The sequence below is a fragment of the Bos grunniens genome, chromosome 6 (assembly GCF_055505025.1).
Source record: "Bos grunniens cultivar Pamir isolate PY7600 chromosome 6, Bosgru_T2T1.0, whole genome shotgun sequence".
Classification (NCBI taxonomy): domain Eukaryota; kingdom Metazoa; phylum Chordata; class Mammalia; order Artiodactyla; family Bovidae; genus Bos; species Bos grunniens.
Window position 1 is genome coordinate 5,891,835 of NC_141170.1, and position 25,315 is coordinate 5,917,149.

Below are 25,315 nucleotides of genomic sequence, written 5' to 3' on the forward strand. Positions count from 1 at the left end.
CAGAATTCCTCTCTTGCACATGCTATGTCCCGGATAAACCTGAGTCCTTGGTTTTAGCTGAGAAAGGAGGAATCCAAGGTTGTTGCAATGTTTCTTTTCGGAGGCCCTTAGCAGTTTGATGGCAAGAAGAGTTCTCAGCTGGTTTGCTGCATCACAATAAACAAAGAACACAGTTGAACATGGCCTTAGAGATTCTCCAGCTGAGTAATTCATCAGAAGAACTGCACCCAGGCCTCCCCTTATGAAATTCTATTCCTGTGGAAGTAAACCAGAACCTGTCTCTGCCTTAGGTTTTTGTCTCATAAACACAAAACAAATAGATTAGATAATAAAAAAAAAAAGCATGACATTTAACTGGGCTAATATTTGCTTAAACATCCAATAACCCCCTCTCTTTAAAAGAAAAGGATTATGGCATCCAAATATCCCTGTCCTGTATTGTCAAGACATTTCTCTGCCCATGTCTGGCCATAGTCACCTCTCTTCTGGGAAAGCCTCCCCTGCTGGTGGCTTCTGTCCTGTTAACACTCAGGGAAGAATTGTGTGGCTTAATCTCCCTGCAACTCTTTGGAAAACCTTGGTAAATTAAGTCTGATGCTGGCGGGCAAGGCTCTGGAGGAGTGGTGTGGGGACACTGAAGTCTTCCCCCATTTCACTGTGCTCTACTCTCATGGCGAAGATCCAGAAATGAGGCTCTGAAGACCACTCAGTCGAGGAGTTTGAGGGCAAGCAGCCCAAACACCTGGAATTACCCACAGCTTGTGCTAATCGGATCTGAGTCAGAGGCCTTCACCCAGATTATCAATAATTATCTGACAGTGCTTCTGAGACCTTTGATGAAATGAAAATGGGAGGTGTTATTAGCATCTTTCTTTTTTTTTTTTCAAAGCATCTTTCTTAAGTCATGCTCTATCAACAGGTTACTACTAATTCTCCTGCACTTGGTGTTCTGCTTGTTTAAAGAAAATAGTTCTTTAAATTAGAGAGACTAGGAAGCACCTAACCCAGTGCCTAGGACATAGTTGCAATTCAGTAATTGATGGTTTTTGGTATAAAATTCCCAAAGAAGGAAGTGATTATTCAGTTCAGTTCAGTTGCTCAGTCCTGTCCGACTCTTTGAGACCCCATGGACTGCAGCACGCCAGGCCTCCCTGTCCATTGCCAACTCCCAGAGTTTACTCAAACTCATGTCCATTGAGTCGTTGATGCCATCCAACCATCTCATCCTCTGTTGTCCCCTTCTCCTCCCACCTTCAATCTTTCCCAGCATCAGGGTCTTTTCAAATGAGTCCCTTGGACTGCAAGGAGATCCAACCAGTCCATCCTAAAAGAAATCAGTCCTGGGTGTTCATTGGAAGGACTGATACTGAAGCTGAAACTGTAATACTTTGGCCACCTGATGCGAAGAACTGACTCATTTGAAAAGAAATTTGAAGTGATTATTAAGATTTCATAAAAGGTTGACGTGCTGTACTATGTCACTTCAGTAATGTCCAACTCTTTTTGACCCTATGGACTGTAGCCCGCCAGGCTCCTCTGTCCATGGGATTATCCAGGCAAGAATACTGAAGAGGGTTGCTGTGCCCTGCTCCAGGGGATCTTCCTGACTCGGGGATTGAACCCATGTCTCTTATGTCTCCTGCATTGGCAGGCGGGTGGTTAACCAATACCGCTGCCTTGGGAAGCCCAAAAGAATGATTTACATTGCTAATTATCTTCATGGACTATAGTTTAGACTATTTCTAAAATGATCATATTCCCTATTCAGTTGATTGTTATTTTTTCTTTAAGTATAAGTGCAATGATTTCCAAAGTTTTGTACTTTTTTTAGCCTAAGAAATCTTTCTCCAGCCAGGCTTGATCAGAGGTCCACTACTTAAAACAGATAAAACTGAAGCTGTTCTGGTTGAATCAAGAAAGTGAGTGGGAATCTCAGTGTTAGGTGGAGGCTTAGCTCTTCCCAGAAGAGCCCCAGATACACTGCTCATAACTGCCCAGGTCTCAGATAGGACATTACAACAACCCCTGGTCTAAGGCTCTGTGTTCTTTGGTTGCATGTCTTTCATCTTTAAACTATCATTTACTGTCAAGTACAATATCAGGCAGGCTTCCATGGTGTCTCAGCTGTAAAGAATCCACCTGCCAATGCAGGAGACATGGGTTCAATCCCAGGGTCAAGAAGATCCCCTGGAGAAGGAAATGGCAACCCACTCCAGGATCCTTGCCTGGAGAATCCCATGGACAGAGGAGCCTGACAGGCTACAGTCCATGGGGTCACAAAGAGTTGGACATGACTTAGCAACTAAACAACACCAACAATACTAGGCAACCTATATACAAAATTTCACTTAATATACTTTCCCAATATCCCTATCTAGCGGTATTCTGATCCTTATTCTGCAGATGAGGAAACTGAAACTTATGGAATCTGTTTGATTTTCTGAAAGTTGCAAAATAAGTGGAAAACAGAGTCAAGATTTGAATCTAGGACTTTCTGGTGCCAAAGCCTCCTATTTTTGTACTGCTTCTCTAGGCAAACGTGGGCTGAATAACGAGCTACAATTATTTAAACTGGACCAATATACTGTCACTGCTTCCCATCTTAGAGGTGAGATAGGATGAGTGGCGTAAGACTTCCCCACATTTTCTTTCATTTCAAAGTCATTAACAGTGAAAAAAAGGCTTCACCAACGGCATAGTAGGTAAAAAATCTGCCTGCAGTACAGGAGACACTGGAGATGCAAGTTCAGTCCCTGGGTCGGAAAGATCCCCTGCAGAAGGAAATGGCAACCCACTTCAGTATTCTTGCCTGAAAAATCCCATGGACAGAGGAGCCTGGCGGGCTACAGTCCAAAGGGTTGCACAAGAGTTGGACATGACTGAGCAACACAGCACACAGCACACCAGTGAGAAGAAATGTGAATAAAATAGGAACTAGGGAATTTTCTGACAGTCCAGTGGTTAGGACTTGGCCATTTCACGGCCATGAGTCCAGGTTCAATCCCTGATCAGGGAACTAAGATACTGTAAGCTGCCAAAAAAAAAAAAAGAAAGAAAAATGAACTGCATGCCAAAAATCATCTGACTTTCAAAAGCAGATAAAAATGCTACCTTGTCTCTGATCACTCTATAAGACTCACTATATTTCATTAATAATATACATTTATCTTAGGTTAATTTGGCTCCCCAAAGCCTGGCCCTTTATACAAGCAGAATTCGTCATGTCTAATAGAATGTGATTCAAGGAATTTACTCTAAAATGTCTTTCTTTCCAAACATCCGTAATTGATAACCCACAGCCTTGGGTTAAGCACCACCCTCTGACATTTCTCTTTGGAAATGAAAACTTCTTCTGCTTCAGTTCAGCTCAGTTCAGTCACTCAGTCCTGTCCGACTCCTTGTGACCCCATGGCCTGCAGCATGCCAGGCTTCCCTGTCCATCACCAACTCCCAGAGCTTGCTCAAACTCATGTCCATCAAGTTGGTGATGCCATCCAACCATCTCATCCTCTGTCGTCCCCTTCTCCTCCTGCCTGGGTGAGCTTGAAGTAACTCATATTTACACGGAATACTTGTATTAGGTACTTTCTCCCAGAGTAGGATAACCAAGATTAGAACAGAGCTCAAACTCTTATTCTAGAAGGATGATGAAAGTGGAGGAGAAAGGAGATGAAAGCATGCTAATGTTATGGGGGACACATGTACCAGGAGTGTTTGACACAGCATCGCTATAAGATGGGTTTTGTCTGCATATTTACAAATGAAGAAATAGGGGCTCATGGAGTTTCTGCCAAAACTAGTTGAGTTACCAGTAGCTCATGGCTGGTGAGCTGCTGTGCTGACCTTTGACCCCATTAATTTCAGAGCTGAGACCTTGCTCCATGGATGCATCACCTGTGCCACGTTTCTGCCAAGATCGAGCACCTGCTAAGAGGAGTCAGGGAGACCGCGTTGAGTGGCTGACATGTGAATTACAAAAACGTCACGATCACCAAGTGCACAACCATTGATCCTCCTGTTTGTCCCTTCCAGGTGTGTACAGAAGGCAGACTGATTTTGGAGTTCACCTTTGACGACCTCATGAGAATAAAAACGTGGCACTTTACCATTAGACAATACAGAGAGTTAGTCCCAAGAAGCATTCTAGCCATGCACGTAAGTACTTAATTTCTATTTCACTTTCTTCCCTTTCATCCCCTCGTCTTACCCAGAAAAGAGAAGCCCTGTTTTCTCACTGTGAAAGGGCTCCCAGAAACTTCACACTTTAGGCAATTAACTCTAAATTTTGAGTTTTCCCATCAACCATTTTCATCCATAGGCCCCTTTTGCCCTCCTTTATTTCTGAGTTTGGTAAATTGTGAGACTATTTCCTTTCCTACTTTATTATTTTAAACTCCAAATGGAGGTTACCTCAATAAACAGTCTGTACTTTTCTTAAATTCCACGCATTTGTTATCAAGTACCACTCAGCCTGGGCTAATAAACCTGTTATGTATAAATGAGAGAAATAAAACAAGGAGTAGGAAAACAGTTTCCAGTTTTTATTGGAACCATCTGACAAGATGTGGGGTTCACACACCGCCGATGTGTGTGCACACATTTCCTAACCACGGCATTGGAAACCCGAGGAAGACCTGGGTTCCTCTTGATTGCATTTGGCTGTAAATCATATCAAATTGCTTGGACATCAAGAAGGTCCAAGGGTGGATTCGATGCCAATCTAGAGAGATGTTTTAATGGTAAGACCTGACAGAAACTCATCAGGTCAGTCCCGTGAGAAGGAATAACCAGGCACTGACTTAATGAATGCTTCTTCCAGAATGCACGATGCAGCAGCTTCTGAGAAAATGCTCTGGAGCAAAATCAGATTTGAGCCTGATTTTTAAGACCCAATGTGGTGAAAAGAGAATACAATCACAGTTGTAATTGCAACCCACTCCAGTACTGAATGACAACCCGCTCCAGTATTCTTGCCTAGAGAATCCCATGGGCAGAGGAGCCTGGTGGGCTACAGTCTGTAGAGCCTCAGAGTCAGACACAACTGAAGTGACTTAGGATGCACGCACGCATGTCTACAGAGGACCCTCTTTTCAGAAATTGAGATGAAAAATGGCAAGCTATTTTCACCTACATTAGTTTTTTTTTTTTTTAATTTATCTACACAAAGCCAATTGGTTGCATTACTCTGAGGGAAATTAAGTACAGAAAACGAATAAATTAAGATGTTGGTATAACCTAGATGGTCTCAGGAATGCAGACCCGGAGGCAAGAAGATGTTTACTTAAGACTTCCTCTGTTTAGCAAGAGTTTATATCTATCAAGAGTTTATATCTATCAAGAAAGAAGGGAAAACAAACAGAAAGAAAGAGCAGTGACTAAGAGACTCACCTTACAACGGAATCCAGAAAGAATCTGTTTTCTTTTCTCGCCAAACAGAACACTGGGGGTGGCCCATGAAACATGACATCTTGATATTTTTAATGTGGCTGATATTTCTGAAAATAGAATGCATACCTTTACGGTCCTTCAGGATTAAAGTTGTTGAGGACATCTATTTGTAGCCTCAGCTTAACGGAGAGGAGAGTTAGACATTTTTAATATATATGTATTAATATATTTCATGGCAGTTCCAAAATTTTCAAATACAGGACTCAACTCCCAGCTGCTACAAACACTGTCATGAGATTTCCTTGGTGGCCCAGTGGTTAAGAATCCACGTTTCCATTGCAGGGGTCTCAGGTTCGATCCCTGGTCTAGGAACAAAGATCCCCCATGCCTCATGATGTGGTCAAAAATAAAACAGAAATGTGTCCTCCCCCCATAAATAACATCAGTAGATAATTAACAGAGATTAGAAAAAAAAATTTGAAGATCTTAAAAAAAAAAAACTATTATCATAACCCACAGCAAAGGCCAGTCCTAAAGCATGTGTGCGTGTGTGCTAAGTCACTTCAGTCATGTCCAACTCTTTGCGACCCCATGGACTGTAGCCTGGCCAGGCTCCTCTATCCATGGTAATTTCCAGGCAAGAATACTGGAGTAGGTTGCCATTTCCTTCTCCAGGGAATCTGCTCCACCCAGGGATCGAACCCAAGTCTCTTACATCTTCTGCATTAGCATTGGCAGGAAGGTTCTTTACCGCTAGCACCATCTGGGAAGCCCTAAAACATGGTTCTGCCAAACCAAGACCCCACCTCCCCTCAGAGTTAAGGGGGCGCCAGGGACCTGGAGATGTCCTGATCGGGCTTAATAACCCTCCTCTGGAAGACACAAGGCCTCTCACAGAGGAAATAAAGTCCTTTCTCCCATCTGACTCAGTTCAGTTCTCCCTGGCAATGAGTCTTGCACCATTGATCCAAAGGTGACCTTGAGCGTTATATGCAAGTATCTTCAAAATGTAAAACAAATTATCTCCAGCAACCTACCCTCTGAGAAAAACTGGCAAGATGCACGTCTTAGCAGCAGTAGCACAGTCGGGACTTTCTTGATACCGTCTTGAGGGGATAAAATATTTGATTTTCTTTTTCCTGTTTAGGCACAAGATCCTCAGGTCTTGGATCAGCTGTCCAAAAACATCACCAGGATGGGGCTGACAAATTTCACCCTCAACTACCTCAGGGTAAGACCAATGGGCTGAGGTATTTCCCGTTGAGTTTGAAAAGTGTTTTAGAGATTTATGCGTATCTTGAACCAAGGAATTAAAATGAGGTAATCTAGCACAATACATATGTCTTTTTAAAATGTATCTTATTCAAGTATAGTTAATTTACAATGTTGTGTTAATTTCTACTGCACAGCAAAGTGATTCAGTTATACATATATATACATTCTCTTTCATTTCGTATTCTTTCCCATTATAGTTATCACAGGATATTGATACAGTTCCCTGTGCTGTACAGTAGGAGTTTGTCATTTATCCATTCTGTGTATGGCGGTTTGCATCTGCAGACCCAGAACTCCCACTTCATGTCTCCCTTGGCAATCCCAAGGCTGTTCTCTATAGCTGTCAGGCTGTTTTGCAAATAAGTTCATTGTGTCTTATTTTAGATGCCACATGGATGTGATTCTCTATTCTAAGAAGTATTTGTCTTTCTTCTAACATACTTCACTTAGTATGATCGTCTCTAGCTCCATCCATGTTGCTGCAAATGACGCTATTTCATTCCCTTCTGTGGCTGAGCAATATTCCACTGTATGCGTGTACCACATCTTACTTATCCATTCATCCACTGATAGGCATTTAGGTTGTACCCAGGCCCTGGCGACTGTGAATAGCAGCACAATGTGTATGTCTTACACCACTCTGTGTGCCTGTGTGTGTGTGTGATCAATGGATGATTGGATTTAACTAACAAAAAGCATTGAGCCTAGACTTTGTCAGGGTGGGGCATCTTCGCTATGTTTGTATGACTCCCAGAATGAATTATTCAAAGGCTGGCAATGTCTCTCTCATCAAATGCTTCGGTGCTGTGTCCCTTCTGATTGTCTCAAGTCGCCAATGTACTGTTGCCAAGTTCATAGTCTCTGTGTCTGTGTCCAGGGACTCCTCACGTGTAAGGAGGCTCAGTGTGCCTTCCAGAGAGTGTCCCCTGAAGAAACTCACCTCGGTGCTGGAACACAGACATTTATTTCTAAGGCTTGTTGGGGACTCTCTGTGTAACGTGCAATTGGTTTTCTGGTTTAGATATAGAGTGAATTTTTATTAAAAAAAAATTAAATGTTAGGCAAAAATTCTCTGCCCACATAATACAGCCTCCAGAGTTGGCCTCTGGAAACAAACATCTTTATATAGTTTTTATATTTATAAAAACTACAGTAAAGTTGGTCAGGGTAACAAACATCATACTGTTTCTTTTTTAAATATTCTATACTCATTTTTATAAATCAGTGTTATTTATATTTTTAAATTTACTTTTGATCAGAGTATAATTGCTTTACAATGTTGCATTGATTTCTGCTGTACAACAAAGTGAATCAGCTGCATGTGTATATATACCCGCTCCTTCTTGAGCTCCCCTCCCACCCACCCCCACCCCTCTAGGTCATTACTGAGCACTGAAGTACTGCACAGTAGATGGCCACTAACTGTCTGTTTTACACGGGGTGGTGTATATATGATCCCCTGGAGGAGGGCACGGCAACCCACTCCAGTATTCTTGCCTGGAGAATCCAATGGACAGAGGAGCCTGGCGGGCTGCAGTCCACAGGGTTGCACAGAGTCAGACACAACTGAAGCAACTTTGCACACACACACGTGCACAGTGTATATATGTCAATGCTGTTTTCAGTGTGGAGTGGCAGTCACCACGTTGCAAGTAGAGGATACGGTTTCCTTCATAAAGCCAGCATTGCCTTCCAGAACGAACAGGAAGGCAGTGGCCATGGTCCACATCCCTTTGCCTCTGAGTTGCTGGCTTCCACATCGCCCTGCTTCTCCAGGGGCCCACCCCATTGGAGTGTCTGTGCCTTGTTTCTTTTCCTTTTTATCTACCTGAAAACTTATATTTACTATTAGATGAAAGCATTGGAACGTGGTCATTTATTTGGCAGTTGATTCTGAGAGGTGGAAAGAATCAGATTCATAGTAAATTCACCTTTAAGCTTTTAAAAATGTCAATTAAACAAGAAGGAAAACCGCAGTGCTGTAGGATTTAGTCAGCTCAAAAATAGTAAAATGGTTGATATTATCAAATTCAAAGGCTAGAAAAAATATACGGATAATTTCTTTATCCTTAAGGGCAGGCTTGTGAATCTTATTTTGAATTCACAGTCCTCTAAGTTCAATCACGTTTGCATACTTCTACATGTTGAAATGCTTTGGCAGGACTTTCTGTTATGTAAATGAAGAATGATTTTCACAAATGTTTCCAAATTGTGCCCTCATTGGAATGTGACGGGCCCTGCACTAGATGCTGAAGATTCAAAGACAAAAGTCATGGCACCCGTTATGAAGAAACTCTCCCCTATGAGGGTTTATAAAGAGAGATCATTGTATATGAAAGGGTGAATATCATGATAGAAGTTTCCAGACTGAGTTAAGGGAGTACAAGATAGATATCTCTGGTGAATCAACCAGAGAAGGTTTCATGGAGGAGGTGATGCCTGAGCAGAGTGTGAAAGAATGAACAAAGAAAAGCCAAAGGAGGAGGAAGGCCTTTTCCATCAGAGGGAGCGGAAGGAGCACAGGTTAGGGAATGGGAAGCCGAGCAGTTGGTGATGCTGAGATGTGAAGGGAGAGGCTGAGGAGAGGAGGGAGAGAGAGTTAGCTGGGAGCCAGGTCTTGGAGCAACTGGCTGGCCGGGGTACCGGGGCCAGGAACCCCCGAAAGGATTAAACATGAGGATAGCAGGGTCTCCGTCCTAAGTAAAGGAAGAAGAGTCTTCTATTCGGTTTAGATGCCCCAGAACCAAACCCAGCTGTTGTGGCAAGACCCAGAGTCAGCCTCACTCCCCGCCACTTCACGCCAACGCGCCCGCCATCTTGGACGCCCTCAGCCAGGGCACTCCCCACTAAACGGCCCCCTGGTTCCTGCTCAGAGGGAAACCAGGGTCTGCCCAGGAGGCGGGGTCTGAGGAGAGAGCTCTCAGCGGGATAGATGAGGCTGTGTTCTCCCCAACCTCCAGGCTCTGCGTTCAGCACTGGCTCCCGTAAGGGCTGCTGGCACAGAGCCGGTAGGACATGGGGGTCTTCGGTGCTGTTCCAGCCACAGGAATTCAGAAGGCGGCCCCACAGCACCTGGCATTGCGTCTTGTCAGGGGCCAGGAGAGATTTCCTTTGAACCATCTAATGATGCCTCTCATTAAGCAGATAGAGAAGTCCCACACTACATGTCCTCAGCTGACACCTCCAAGGAATCTGGGACTTTGGCGTCCATCCTAGACTCGGTCGCTCAGTCTCTGCTGAGATCTTAAACAGACTATTACATATTTCAGCTGCATTTAACACAGTGATAAATGCTGAATTTCCCTCCTCCCTACATGCCCCACCCACCCAGCTCTGTTGTCATCAGTAAAATGGTGACCTTCACCGTGGGATCAGCAGGGTTCACTGGTCCCCACGTCTGCAGTCTTTTGATTGCAGCCTGCAAAGAGTAAGGACATCATACCAGCAGAGAGGGAATGGCATCAGGCCCTCTGCTGATAATGACATGGGGAACCATGTATGGTTTGGGGCAACAGAGAGATGCATTTCCAAGGCTACCACCTAAAGTGAAGTACTGCAGGCTGTCCCGATGTAGCTGGACTCCACAGTGGCCCATGTGAAACAGTGCACACTTTCACTTTCCCGTAAAAGAGCTGGCACAGGGGATAGAAATAAAATCAGTCACCCAGCTTTATGCCCCCAAATGACAGACCGGAACTTGAACTCTAGAACCTATGTGCTCCATGGCAAAATACTGCCTTTCTAGTAAGAATGTACAATGATGATTTAAAAATTATTTTTGTAATGACGATGGCACCCCATTCCAGTACTTTTGCCTAGAGAATCCCATGGATGGAGGAGCCTGGTAGTCCATGGGGTCGCTAGAGTCGGACACGACTGAGCGACTTCACTTTCACTTTTCACTTTCATGCATTGGAGAAGGAAATGGCAACCCACTCCAGTGTTCTTGCCTGGAGAATCCCAGGGACGGGGGAGCCTGGTGGGCTGCCGCCTATGGGGTCGCACAGAGTCGGACACGACTGAAGCGACGCAGCAGCAGCAGCATAGTTGATTTACAATTTGTGTTAGTTTCAAGTGTACAGCTAAGTGATTCATAAATATATGTGATACATGCATATATATATATATATATATATTCTTTTTCAGATTCTTTTCCATTCTAGGTTATTGCAAGATATTGAATACAGTCCTGTGTGCTATGCAATGCATTCTTGTTGTTTATCTATTTTATATACAGTAGTGTGGGTCTGCTCATCTCAAACCTGCCCCCTTTGGCAATTGTAAGTTTGTGTTCTATGTCTGTGAGTCAGTTTCTATTTTGTAAGTAAGTTCATTTGCATCATTTTTTTTTAGATTCCACAAATAAGTGGCAGCCTATGATATTTAGTTTGTCTGTCTGACCTCCTTCACTTAGTATGACACTCTCTAGGTCAATCCCTGTTGCTGCAAACAGTATTCTCATAGAATGATGATATTGATAGGAATTGGATCATGTCTTTCCTGCCTTGACAGAGAAGTCAGTGTTTCTCACTGGATCCTTAATCTCCTTCACCAAAAGTTATGTCAGCTCCTTGTAGGGTTTAGTGTAAGGATTTGTTGTTGTTGTTTAGTTGCTAAGTCATGTCCAGCTCTTTCTGACCTCATGGACTGTAGCCCACCAAGCTCCTCTGTCCATGGGACTTCCCAGGCAAGGATACTGGAGTGGGTTGCCATTTCTTCCTCCAGGGGATCTTCCCAAATCAGGGATCGAACCCGTGTCTCTGGCCTCTCCTGCACTGCAGGTGAATTCTTCACCACTGAGCCACCTGGGAAGCCCAATGTGAGGATTAAGAGAGAGAACCCACACAGAGGCCATAGCCCAAGGTCTCGGCCAGAAAGTGCCCACTTAGTGTTTGTCGCCACAGTTTACCCAGCGCCTGTTATGTGTCGTCTTTGTCCTCCAGCCGGGAACTCCTTGGAGCAACATGGCCTCTGGCTCTCTCCTCTCACTCACAGTCCTCCCAACACCACTTGGCTTCCCAGGCTCATGCATCCTGGTTCAGTGGCCATTTGCTTTTCTTGCCTCCACTCACCCGACCCCTTACTCACCTATTGATTGGTTCAGGACACTTTCTGAGCCCACTCTGTCTTCCTGGCAGTGTGCCAGGGGATGGACCTCCATCATGGAGCTGTGGCCTCCTTCCTAGGGTAGTCGTCACGGGCTGGTGGGCGAAGCTGGCAGGGAGAGGTGTGCTGGCTTGGAAGGCCCATGAGAAGAGCCTGGGGAGGGACCTGTGGGTCTCGCGGGGAAGGTGGTCAGCGTAGAAGCCAACCTCCCATCCACAACCCCTCAGGGCAGCTGAGGACCACTTGGCAGGTCATGGCTGAGCAGAATCTCAAACTCAGAGCCCAAAACCAGTGCACAGGGCTTCCATGACGAGACCTGGCCTGGTCAGTGGTCACCAAGAATGAGAAATAAAGCTTAATTTCTTCATTTTAGAACCAGGATCTAACATTTTCCTAGTACTCTTATCATCTAATATTTGCAAAACAGTTGAGCAGTAAGAAAATACATTTATTGGGATTTCCTTGATGGTCCAGAGTGGTTACGATTTCACACTTTCAGTGCAAACCTTACGGGCTCAATCCCTGGTCAAGGAACTAGATTCCACATGCTGAGCAGCGAAAAAAAAGAGGAAAGAAAATAATTTTATTTATAAAAACTACTTTAAAAGCTCTCCCATCCTTCTGAGGAAATGGGCTTTTGGCTCCAGCCTCAGAAAGTCACCTGAAGAGTTGTTTCAACAGAGTTAGCCAGGAATTTCACTAGCCACACGCAGCATTGGAAGAAGAAGTCAGACATTTTATCTGGGCAAATACTAATCCAGGGCCTTCTGAATCACAGGAAGAATTTTAAACATCAATGCGCCCTGCTTTGGAAAGGTGGGATAGGAGATTTTTAAATACTTCAGACATCTGAAATTTCAATAAGCTTTGTCTTTCAGGAACCAAAATTAAGCAATACAGGAGGTAAGCAGTTATGATCACCCAGCTTTGCCTGAAATTCCCAATCGCTCTCCCGGCAGCCTGTAGGAGGGTTTACAAGGAGGCGGCTCCCCCAGTTAGAGGAAGGAGCTGGGGAAGCACATAGCCCAGCTCCGGAGATGTGAACACGGATGACGTTGCTGGAGCAGCTGGCAGCGAGCTGCTGGGGACTCTGTGGACCTGATGTTTCTGAAGTGGTCACAGTCCGGCTGTTGTCCTTTAATTTGAGTTCTCAGGTTGCCTGCGTTCCCTCGGCCACTCCAGCACATCAAGGCCGGAGGGGCGTGGTGCCCGGGGGTGTGCCGGCCGGCTCGCTGGTCCCGGCAGAGCAGAGCGGAGGCTTGAGGAGGCAGAGCAGGGATGGCGTCCTGACCACGTGCGGCCTCGCTTCCCCTGGATGCCGTCTTATGACCTCCGAGGGGCCAGGGCTTACTGACCTTGTGTCCCTGGGGTAGTTCTCCTGGCTGCGGCCGGGCTGGGAACGGGCATGCAGAGTGAGCAGTTGTTAGGAGTCCCAGAAACTGGGTGGTGTGTTTCACGAACGTGTCCACCGTCTCCTGGAGGTGAAGGAATTTACTATCATGGGGGTGATGGCGCCCCTCAATCAGTGTGTTCTGGGGAGGGAACGCTAGATCTAGAATGGGGAGAAGCAGGTGGGATTTCAGGCGTGTTTTCTGTGCCATGTTTGCTGGGCACAGCAGCAGACAGGCTGTCCCTCCAGTCTTCTGAAGAGCTTGGTCTACGGGAAGGCCAGGTGTCCTTGGAGAAGCATGGGGGGTCCAGGTCAATGAGACCTGCCTGTGGAGTTCATCAGTACCCCGCCCCGCCCCACCCCTCCCAGCCCCCCGCCCCTCACCACGCCACATCCTCCTTCCGCCATTATTCATGGTTCATCCCACAAGCATCTATGAGACACCACTTATCCATCATCCTTAAGGAGATCACTGTCTAGTAGGGGAGAAAGAAAAAAGACTGCTGGGAGAGACATCTGCGTGGTTACAGCAATGCACAAAATGCTAGCTAACATCACTGAGTGTTTCCTGCATGCCAGGCATGCTGCTGTGCTCTGGGCAAAGAGTTATTTTATTTTTTTTAATGCTCACAACTTTATGGGACTCTTGTTGGCCCTTTTTTGCAGGTGAGGAAACTGAGGCTTAGGGAGGTACTTCCCCAAGGTCGCAGGGCCGGTGAATGGCTGAGAAGGGATTAGAACCCACAGTCTGACTCCAGGCACAAAGACCAGAGAGACTGTTGGACGATGGGGGTGGGAGGCCAAGTCTCCAAGGAGGAACTGGCTCTTGAATTGATTCTGAAAGATGAGTATGTGGTCCCATCCAGGAGTAGCATCAGAGAAGGATGGATAAAACTGGGGGTATGGTTGAATTCTAGGCAGTTTCACTTGTTCAGTTGCTAAGTCGTGTCCAACTCTTTGAGACCCCCTGGACTGCAGCACGCCACCAGGTCTCCCTGTCCTCCACTATCTCCCGGAGTTTGCTCAAGTTCATGTCCATTGTCTGGGTGATCCATCCAACCACCTCATCCTCTGCTGCCCCCTTCCCCTCCTGCCCCCAGTCTTTTCCAGCATCAGGGTATTTTCCAATAAGTTGGCTTCATATGACTGGAATGTAAATTTTAAGCTTGTTTAACTTGGGTGTAAGGGTCAGACAGACAAGAGTATATATCTGAGGACTGCCGCTTGCTAGCTGTGTGACCTTGGAGAAGTTACTTGACCTTTCTGAGCCTGTTTCCCTATTTAGGAAATGGGGTGTAACACCCCCTTAACTGATTTCCAGTGAGATACATTCATGTGGAGCTCCCTTCTCTTTGCAAGCACGCTCTTGTAGGGTCTCTGGTCCTTTCTTCTCGGTGGGATCAAGTCATTCATCAGATTCCCCTGTGTTCAGAGCTTATGAAAAGAGTTCCAGTTGGTCAGAACACCCAGAAGTCCTATCCTTCTTTATTTCCATTTCATGAAAGTGAAAACCCTTTCTAACTCAGGGTTTGAAATTGCCACCATCCCAGATTTCTTATATGCAGTTCTTATATGTGAATGTTTACTGTGTGGAGGATTTATTTTCTTTAAATAGCTTCAAAGATAAGACTTTAAAATTGAAACTGAAATAACTGACGTCTGTTTCATTTCCTATCCCATAAAAAGAATGAAGGTTGGTAATGCAGAAACCCTGTCCGTAAGCATTTAAAGGAAACCCCCGCGAATTTCTGCCTTGGCCGTAAGTGGGATGTGCCATTTTCACTCATCTGCTGTCAACAGTAGAAACAGACAATCTCTGCCCACTGGATACCGCAGGATAACAGCACTTTATCCCTTGACAGTGTGGGGTAGTTTGGCTTTGTGTTTAAATTTTAAGTCAATCATCTGGCCAAGAGACATTTTGGGTGGCATCTACTAGGCCCCGGGCACAAAAGGAACAAGGTGTGGTGTTGATAAGGATGGATAAGGCACATTCCCTTTTGTGAGGAGCTGAAGACACTGTGAGAGGTAGGTCTGTTCACGGTTCACACTGCCCAGCCTCAGCTGGGGACCTCAGATCACCCCAGAATGTTCCTCTGCTCCTAATACGCACTCATGTCGGTCTCCGCAGATGACTTAGGCTGCCCCTATGTACTTTCTAGTGTGCCCATCGAGTGCTCTGCTCCCGACTTTGGCTCTCAAAGCCCTCGACGGTGGGGCCTCTGTGCTTCCCAGCCTTGGTCCACTCCCCTTCCCCACTTATGTGTCATCCTGTAGCCACCGGACCACCTGCCCGTCCCCAAACTGGCCATGCTCTTTTGCCTACATGCCTTGGCACAGTGTGGCTCACTGCCTGGACTGCGGTTCCTACCCTTCCCTTCCATCCGATTTCCCCAGTCTAGCTCCTCATCCATCAGGACCCATTGTCCATCCCCTCTTCTGAGCATCTCTCTCTGACTCTCAGTGGGGGCACCTGCCCCTGTGATATGGGCTTACATCTTGGCAGATCCTGCATAGGAATCGTCTCTCCATGCGCCTGTTTGTCTCCATGTTTAGTCTCTCCTTGTTTCCTGTGTGAGACTCAGAGGAACCTGAGGACAAGTTGACTGTCTTATATTTCTAGGGCCTAACAAGGTCTAGATCACGATAAGTGATTCGCTCAGTCATGTCCAACTCTTTGCAACCCCATGGACCATAGCCCACCAGGCTCCTTTATCCATGGGATTCTCCAGGCAAGAATACTGGAGTGGGTATCCATTCCCTTTTCCAGGGGATCTTCCTGACCCAAGGAATCGAACTCAGGTCTCCTGCATTGCAGGGGGATTCTTTACTGTCTGAGCCATCAGGGAAACTGGTAGGCACCCAGTAAATGCCTCTTGAATGGATGATTGGTAGATGGGAGTTTGGTGAATGGAAGGCTGGATTTTGAATGACACGCACACACAAAGTAATAGAACTCAGATGAATTCACTTGCCCTGCAGCATCTAAAAAACAATGTGTGATTCATTTTCAAAGTCACTACCTAGAACTTTACCATGAAATCTAAAAAGAAGCAGAGTTGAATGCATTGAGGAAATGAAAGAAACGTGGCACGGGGCCTTTGGATCACTCCAGTATGCAGAATCTCCACTTAAAGCACTCAGACTTCCCAAAGCTTTTACTCTAAAACTGCTCTGAATCAGTATGTAATTTTTGCCCTAAGTGCCATTATGGCCATCTCATCATTTTGGAAATATCTTCTTTAAATTCTTGAGGACACATTTCTTAGTGGGTGATTATTTTTGCCTATTTTCTTTGGCCAGCTTTTCCTGGTGCCTGAATGCACACACTTCTTTAAGTATTTTGTTTTGTTTAATGCAACTTTAAAACATCTTAGGCTTCTCTGGTGGCTCAAATGGTAAAGAATCCGCCTGCAATGCAGGAGACACAGGTTCAATCCATGGGTCAGGAAAATCCCCTGGAGAAGAGAATGGCTACACACTCCAGAATTCTTGCCTGGAGAATTCCATGGACAGAGGAGCCTGGCAGGCTATAGTCCATGGAGTCACAAAGAGTTGGACATGACTGAGGAACTAAAAATGCTAAAGCATCTTATTGTCCTGTATCCCAGCCAAAAGCTATTTTCTTTGTGGATCTTACTTTTTATCCATCTATATGCATAATTTTTGCATTAATGTAATCAGTACACATACGATTTCTTAATGTTATTTGGTAAACACTTTGGCCTGTTTCTACATAGTCATCATATAAACCATTTATAATAGCTGCAAATACCAGTGTGAGGGTAATTTAATCATTTCTCTAAATGTTGAAACTGAGTCATATGCAAGTTGTTGCTGTCATTAATACCATTCCTCTAAATGCCCTAGCCATGTCTTGCTCTCAGTGGTGTTCTCTGCAGAGGCTGAACTGTTGAGGCCACGTAGTGAGTAAAACAGATGTGCTTCAGAATCAGAGCAATGTGGGTCCAGATCCTAGCCCCCTTATGACCTATATCAGTCTTGAACAAGTTTAAATTCTCTGAACCCCACCCTCGTCATCTGAAAATCAGGAAGAATAATGTCTCACAGGTTGGCACAAATTACAATTTATAAGATTAGATCAGCTACAAACTATAAGATCCTGGCACAGGTGGCTCAGTGGGTAAAGAATCAGCCTACAGTATGGCAGACACAGGAGATGTGGGTTCGATCCTTGGGTTAGGAAGATACCCTGGAGGAAGTAAGAGTGGCAACCCACTCCAGGATCCTTGCCTGGAGCATCCCATGGGCAGAGGAGCCTGGCGGTCTATAGTCCATGGGGTCACAAAGAGTCAGGCATGACTACAGTGACTGAGCACACATGCACACAGCATACAGAAGGAGCATAATAAACCCTAGTCCCCTCCTGTGTTGTCCAGAGCAGTGGGTCAGGACTCCAAGGTCACTACTGATTGACCGCCTTAATTTCTCAGATCTCCAGTTTTTTCACATGTGAGTGATTACGTACACTGTGAATAGCAAGAATCACGCTGCCGGCGAGGGTTAAAACGATAATGCATGTGAAGAGCACATGTTATTCGAAATGACTACACCAGGAAGCCAAATAACTCCCATTCCATTTATCATCTTCTGTACATCGGTCATGGCCTTGAATTCTACACTGACATTCTGAACCCAGATGATAGGGAAAAAAAAAAAGAGAAGGGATTTGCAAATGACAGCTGCCAAGAACGGGGGCAGGAAAGAGTTTGAGGCACGTGCCAAATTTTGAAACTCCCTTTTCAATAGAAATGTTATTACAAACATCTCACCATCATCACTGGGTGTTTTCAATGCTATTTATAACCTTTTGTTGTTGTTAAGTCTGTCCCTTCAAAAATGCAGTATCCTCAACTGGCCTTGAAAGCTTGAGTTTTCACAGTTAATGTTTTCTGACCCTGTACCTTTAATTTCCCAAGTGAATGAAGATATTTTTGTGATTGTTAGGCCCTAAAGAGCACTGGTCCCTGCATGTAGCTTGTACTGATACCAAAGGAGTATCGTCCAGTGCCTGGAAGAACTAGGCAATTTGCTTTGGAAAATGACCCTCAACTGAATGACCCCAAGTGGCCTTTTGCGGGGAGAGTGACCGTGGCAGGAGTCAGCCCTTGGAAATCCTGCCAAAAGTTTCTGTTGTTGCTGCTGTTTTTTGAGGCTTGACTGCCAGCCAGGATGTTTTCCTTGGTTTTATGGCACGAGAAAGGATGGCAATCCAACCCCCTTTCCTGTCTACATGCCAGGCCAAACGTGAGGGTGGAAGAGGATCCTTGCTCAGAGACCGAGATGAACTATGGCAGTCACCATGGTGATGGGCTGGCACCTGGGCAGACCGTTCACTGTTCTTGCAGGCAGACCAGCAGCACAGGCTTCCTAAGCACTGAAGTGTGGGGCTGTGGTGAGGGGACGACCATCCCAGCAGATCTCCTGGGCTTCTCACAGCACCTGCTCCATAGGATCCTCCAATGGCTCACAGCCTAAAGCATGGATCGCCGCAGGCTTGCAGTTCATTATCAGTTTGTGATAAGTTCAGAAAACGAGAATTAAAAGCCTTAAAATGACTACAGCAGTTGGACATCACCAGGACATCCAAGTTCATCCAAGTTCACGCAGTGGACTCAACCCACTGACCAGGCTATGAAGGGGTTCGGGTGTTGTCCGACTCACGGAGCGTGTGGTCACTAGTCAAGGGCATGTGACCCACAGTTGGAGAAGCACTGGCTTAGAGCGTCAGACGTGGAACGGATTCAGAGACCATTTAGCACCATTGGGACCATCATAACACCGTTAGTGAGGCAGGAACTTCTCTGTGCTCTCAGCAAAAGGATGAGACAGCAATTATTATCCACGTTTTACAGATGAAAGTCAGTCCGTGCCTAAGGTTGCTAAGCTGGTCCTGGCGGCAACGCTTCCTGGCTCGGCCCCAAGCCTGCGTCCCACCCCACCCACTGCTGCTGGGGACTGGCTTCTGGCCCCTGCAGGAGAGACGGTGCCTTAAGACTGAGGGGCCTGGCCTCCACCTCATTCTGACTTTCCGCCGCTCCGCCTTCCCCTCCTTGGAGAAAAGCTCCATCCAAGAGGAGGCCGAGAAAGGCCTTCTGAGCCCAGGAACGCTGCACACATAGAATGATTAAAACTTGGAACACCCAAAAGGCACTTTTAATTGCGTTTGGAGATGGAAAAGTAGCTCACGTGACGGCGTGATCAGGGGATTAAAGCAGTTCACTCTTAAAGAGCTAAAATAATCATAACATAGAGATAGCCCAGTGTCCAGAAAACACGGATTCCTAAAGTCAGGCAGAAGCAATGGCTACCAGTACACTAAAGGAAAACACACACACACACACAGTATTCTAACAGGGCAGTCTTAACTGAAAACAATTTTAGAGCCATGCGTGCTTCTAAAATGCTTGGCCTTAAAGGTACAAATAGGGCTGGATTAAAGAAAGTAATTTCCAAGTCTCAGGTACTAGAGAAAGAGAAAGAAATTGTCATTTAACAAGACACTGAAAATCAGGGGAGATGGGAAGGTGGGCAGTGAGATTCTAGGCGGAAATGGATAAGGGATTGCAAAGTGAAATGCAGGACGGAGCCCAGAGTTCCGGGTCCTGAGAAACAACCTTCCTAATTGTTTCAGTCAGTCAGTTCAGTCACTCAGTCGTGTCTGAACACTTTGCGACCCCATGGGCACCAGCACGCCAGGCCTCCCTGTCCATCACCAACTCCCAGAGTTCACTCAAACTCACGTCCATTGAGTCGGTGACGCCATCCAACCATCTCATCCTCTGTCGCCCCCTTCTCCTCCTACTTTCCATCTTTCCCAGCATCAGGGTCTTTTCCAGTGAGTCAGTTCTTCGCATCAGGTGGCCAAAGTATTGGAGTTTCAGCCTCTAATTGTCTAGAATGGGTCACAAACACGTCAGGAAAATGCAGACCAGGAAGCAAGAGGAGAGCTGTTTGAATTTATTTTAAGAGCACAGCCAGGGCCGACTTCCCAGGTGGCTCAGTGGTAAAGAACCCGCTTGCCAGTTCAAGAGATGAAGGAGATGTGGGTTTGATCCCTGGGTCGGGAAGATCCTCTGGAGGAGGGCATGGCACCCACTCCAATGTTCTTTCGAGGAGAATCCCATGGACAGAGGAGCCTGGCGGGCTACAGTCCATGGAGTCGCAAAGAGTCAGACACGACTGAGCAACTGAGAACATGCACACATCCAGGAAAGTAGCCTGAACATGAAGAGGGGCCGGTTTCTCGGCATCGCTCTGAGGCTCGAGACCTTTCTCCGTGCCTGGTCTCCGTTGTTGTCCAACTTTGCATGGGCACCGTGTCACTGCCCACAGGAAACTCCCATTCCTTAGAGGGAGCAGTTGTTAGGCTGCAGGACCTCACTGTCTGTCCCTAGCAGAGTTCAGGGAGCAGAGGAGGCAGGTAATAAACAAGCATGTGGGAAAGGAGGGAAGGCAGGTGAGGTTAAACCCCCCAGTCCTGATCTTCATCAGCAGCTTGGGAATGGATGGAGGGTGTGCACCATAATTAAGGAGAAAGGGAAGGCAGAAAACTAAGATTGTTGAGTGCCTACAGTGGGCACTAGACAGAAACTTGCCCTGGTGGCTCAAATGGTAGAGAATCTGCCTGCAATGCGGGAGACCGCAGTTCAATCCCTGGGTTGGGAAGATCCCCTGGAGAAGGGAATGGCTACTCACTCCAGTATTCTTGCCTGGAGAATTCCATGGACAGAGGAGCCTGGTGGGCTATAGTCCGTAGGGTCTCAATGAACCAGACACGACTGAGTGACTAACACTTTCACCTTTTCGTTCTTCTCTCTCTGCTTTTATTTAATCCTCACAACTGGTTTGGGAGGTGGGTGTGCATGGCCTCATTTTGCAGAAGAAACTGAGACTCATCCCGTTCTGGGGCTCATCTGAGGTCATTCAGTGGGTAAACTGCCAGGCTGGGTGGGATCCTGTGTGGGTCTGGTACCCCACCCACTCTCATGTTGCAGAAGTATCACCTGCTAATATGAGCTGGGTTGAAGATTTGGTCAGCCACTTCTGCTGAGATGTCCAGGCTGTTTTGCCAGACTGTCAACAGATAATTGTCAACAGATGCCTTGGATGGCAAACACTTTCATAGAATAGACACTGGCCTGCAAGGCCCTATGGGATCTGACCTCCTCAAGTTCATCTCAGAGCTGGCTCCAGTGCCCCGGCCTGACTTTTGCTTTTCCAACCTACTAAGTTCCTTCCCACATAGCAGGGGCTCTAACTTGCTCTATCAGATCATTTAGCTATAGAACCACAGGCAACTCTCTGTCCTTTCTGTGCCTAGATTTTCCCATCAAGAAAATGGGAATAATAATAGTCCCTTACCTCAAAGAGTCATGGAGAAGGTTGAATAAAATGGCGCTGGTGCTCAGAATAAAGCCTGGAATGTAGTGAGTCCTCAGTAAATACCGTTGTCGTCAATGTCATCATCGTCAACCCCACTGCCTGGGATACTTCAGCCAGATTTTTGCATGGGCTTCCCTGGTGGCTCAGATGGTAAAGAATCTGCCTGCAATGTAGGAGACCTGGGTTTGATCCCTGAGTCGGGAAGATCCCCTGGAGAAGGGAATGGCTACCCACTCCAGTATTCTTGCCTGGAGAATTCCATGGACAGAGGAAACTGGCAGGCTGCAATCCATGGGGTCTCAAAGATTTGGATATAACTGAGCAACTAACACTTTCACTTCTCCCTATTAGTCAGGTCTCAGGACTTGTCTGCTCCTCCAAAAGGTCTCACCTGGTCAGCCAGTCTAAAGAGGACTCCCCACCCTAGTTATCTTCTGTCGCCTCTTACCTGGCTTCTTTTCCCCGTAGCAGTTTTCATCAGTTGAATTGTCCTGCGTAATCATCAGTTTCCATTTTCTGTTGTTTATCCCCCCTCATACCTGTTACTGAAATGCAGGTGTTTTGAGAGTGGCTATCTTGTCTCTTCGCCCCTGAATAGAGAGCTAGTAATGGTTAGTCTCCTCAACTTGAGGTGTGCTCCTTGATCAGCTGGAAGTTTTAAAGAGGAAACCATTTATAAAATCCCAAATCCAAGTGTTGCCTTGGAATATCAAGGACACTTGTGTGAAGGCTGTTAACCATCCTTACACTACAGACTGAGCACCTGCAGCATTTTTCTCTAAGGATCTGATTTTCTTATTTGCAATTATAAACAATCCTGTCGGGGACGGGAGGGGAGGGATGTCATTAACGTTATCTGATGACTGTGCCTCATCTATAAAACACAGGAGATGTGCGTGACTTCTAAGGACTTCTACTCAAGCCTTCTAAAAAGGAGGAGCACAAAGTAGAAATATTAACACATACAACAAATAAAATACTAAAGAATCTATGCTAGAAATGAGGAAGCTACACTCAAAAGGTTCCAGGTTGGCCGAGGTCTGCCAACTTATTAGTATAGCATGGTTTATGGTTTGCTTTCTGTCTTGATTCCCCATTTTCAGGACTCATTCACATCCATTCAGTTCACAAACATATACGGAGCCCCTACTGTATCCCTGGGTTTACTCTGGTCCTATTCAGTCTACAAATGTTTACTGAGCCCCTATTGTATTGGAGAAGGAAATGGCAACCCACTCCAGTACTCTTGCCTGGAGAATCCCATGGATGGAGGAGCCTGGTGGGCTACAGTCCATGGGGTCGCAAAGAGTCGGACATAAATGAGCAACCTCACTTTCACTTTCTATTGTATACCTGGGTCTACTCTGGTCCTACTCAGTCTACAAGTGTTTACTGAGCACCTACTGTATACCAGGGTCTACTCTGGACTGAGCACCTATTGTATACCAGGGTCTACTGTGGTCTCTAGCCAACAGATTCCCTATTTGATACTGAATTTTTCTGTGCTCGTGAGAATCTCATATATGTTGCTTCTGATTTCCTAGGTCAGTCATAACCTAAGACTGGAAGTCTACCTGAGAAGGCAACTCATTTCCCCCTCCTGTCTTCCTGCGTGTTCCCAAGATTTGGGAGGGATGAACTGACCCCTTTTGGGTTCAGTACAGCCTTAGATCAGTATGGAAACTTGGGCATAAGAGCAGCCTCACCTCCAGAAGCTTCACAATGTGGCTTTTGTAGAATAAATGTCTGTAGCCTTAGAAATTGATCAAAGTGGTTGTCTTCCTTCTTCCCTTTTTGATGTCCCTTTGGGATTCTGCCTGTTTTACCTACAGAAGGAGTTTTCTGTCACCTATCTATTCTTCAATGGTTTTACCATGAGGGGGAAACTTAGGTAGAAAAATTAGAGTTTTCTTGTTGTTGATTAACAGAATTTACAAACATATGCAAAACACCCTGACCAGTGCTGTTACTCTTTCCTGTGGGCTTCCCTGGTGGCTCAGGTGGTACAGAATCTGCCTGCAAGGCAGGAAACCCAGGTTCGATCCCTGGGTCAGGAAGATCCCCTGGAGAAGGGAATGGCACCCCACACCAGTATTTTTGCCTGGAGAATTCCATAGACAGAGGAGCCTGGCAGGCTACAGTCTATAGGGCCACGAAGACTCAGACACAACTGAGCCGTTAGTTCTGTTACTACCATTGACACGTAACTTCTGAGCTTCCGGACTTTTGATATCTCACTAACGGAAGGCAGGAAGGACAAGTGTTTGCGTTAGAAGAGACGTGACCTGTAGTCTTACCACTGAACAGGTGCCCTGTCCTACAGGAGGTCTAGTCTTTTGTCAGGTCCCTCCACACCAGTTGTGTTGCATTGTTAGCACGGGATTGCAATTGAAAGCAGAAACAGTTCCCCTTTTGTTAAATGGGATGGGCATTGGAATAACACCTCCATAGATTAAGAAATATGTGAGGTCACTTATAATAAAATGCTTTGAAAGCTGTAAGGTTCTTCTGCAAAACAGATACCCCTCATTGACTATCCAAACTCTCAGCGTCCAAACTTGTTATCTTAATTCAGGAATCAATGAGTTTTCAGAAAAGACAATGGCACCCCACTCCAGTACTCTTGCCTGGAAACTCCCATGGACAGAGGAGCCTGGTAGGCTGCAGCCCATGGGGTCACTAAGAGTCGGACATGACTGAGCGACTTCACTTTCACTTTTCACTTTCATGCATTGGAGAAGGAAATGGCAACCCACTCCAGTGTTCTTGCCTGGAGAATCCCAGGGATGGGGGAGCCTGGTGGGCTGCTGTCTATGGGGTAGCACAGGGTCGGACACAGCTGAAGCAACTTAGCAGCAGCAACAGCAATGAGTTTTGGGGGAAAAAAAATTTAAATAAATTCTTCCTTATCCAATTCAAGCTACTCACTATCCAAAATGCAGGAACCAAATTAATCCATGTAGTTCAGTATTCCTATTATTCTAACTCTCCAAATTGAAAACTGGGTAAGTTTCAATGATGAGGAATAATTGAACTAATGGTCACCATGATTCTCATGATCACCTACAGTCTAATTTACAAAGAATAAAGCAATTTGGGGTTGAATTATATGAACTTGCTATTTTTGCAGGTCAAATGCTGTTAAATATTGGCTATTTCATATGGCTCATTCTAATACTTAGGGACTGCTGCTGCTGCTAAATTGCTTCAGTCGTGTCCAACTCCATAGATGGCAGCCCACCAGGCTCCCCCATCCCTGGGATTTTCCAGGCAAGAACACTGGAGTGGGTTGCCATTTCCTTCTCCAATGCATGAAAGTGAAAAGCGAAAGTGAAGTCATTCAGTCGTGTCCAACTCTTAGCGACCCCATGGACCGCAGCCTACCAGGCTCCTCCGTCCATGGGATTTTCCAGGCAAGGGTACTGGAGTGGGGTGCCGTTGCTTTCTCCAAATACTTGGGGACAGGGCACCCCATATCCAAGACAGACAATCACTTGACTCCATGATTTTTCCATTTTCCACCGTCATCTTCCAATTGCTATTTAACATAATAATAGCAAATGTAACAGCCATGTATTGCCTGCTGACCCTGTGTCAGGCATTGTAGGTCTTTTAACTAGCCCTCATTACATCATTAAAAACTAATTATTTATATTTTGAATAGATAATGTATTTATATATATTGTAAAATTTTTAAAATGTAAAAATATTTTAAAAATATATACCTTTTACACCTAGTTTCAACCTCTC

General features: G+C 45.7%; 1 protein-coding gene across 10 annotated transcripts in view; it reads left to right on the top strand.

Moving 5' to 3' along the window:
• LDB2 (LIM domain binding 2) overlaps window positions 1-25,315 on the top strand; it is a 455,129-nt gene that overhangs the window by 379,110 nt on the left and 50,704 nt on the right. For all 10 annotated transcript variants that reach the window (XM_086407461.1, XM_086407456.1, XM_086407464.1 and 7 more), the window contains exons 4-5: window positions 4,033-4,155; window positions 6,536-6,619. In XM_086407461.1, coding sequence (XP_086263587.1) covers window positions 4,033-4,155; window positions 6,536-6,619 — 207 coding nt within the window. The remainder of the gene's footprint in view (window positions 1-4,032; window positions 4,156-6,535; window positions 6,620-25,315) is intronic.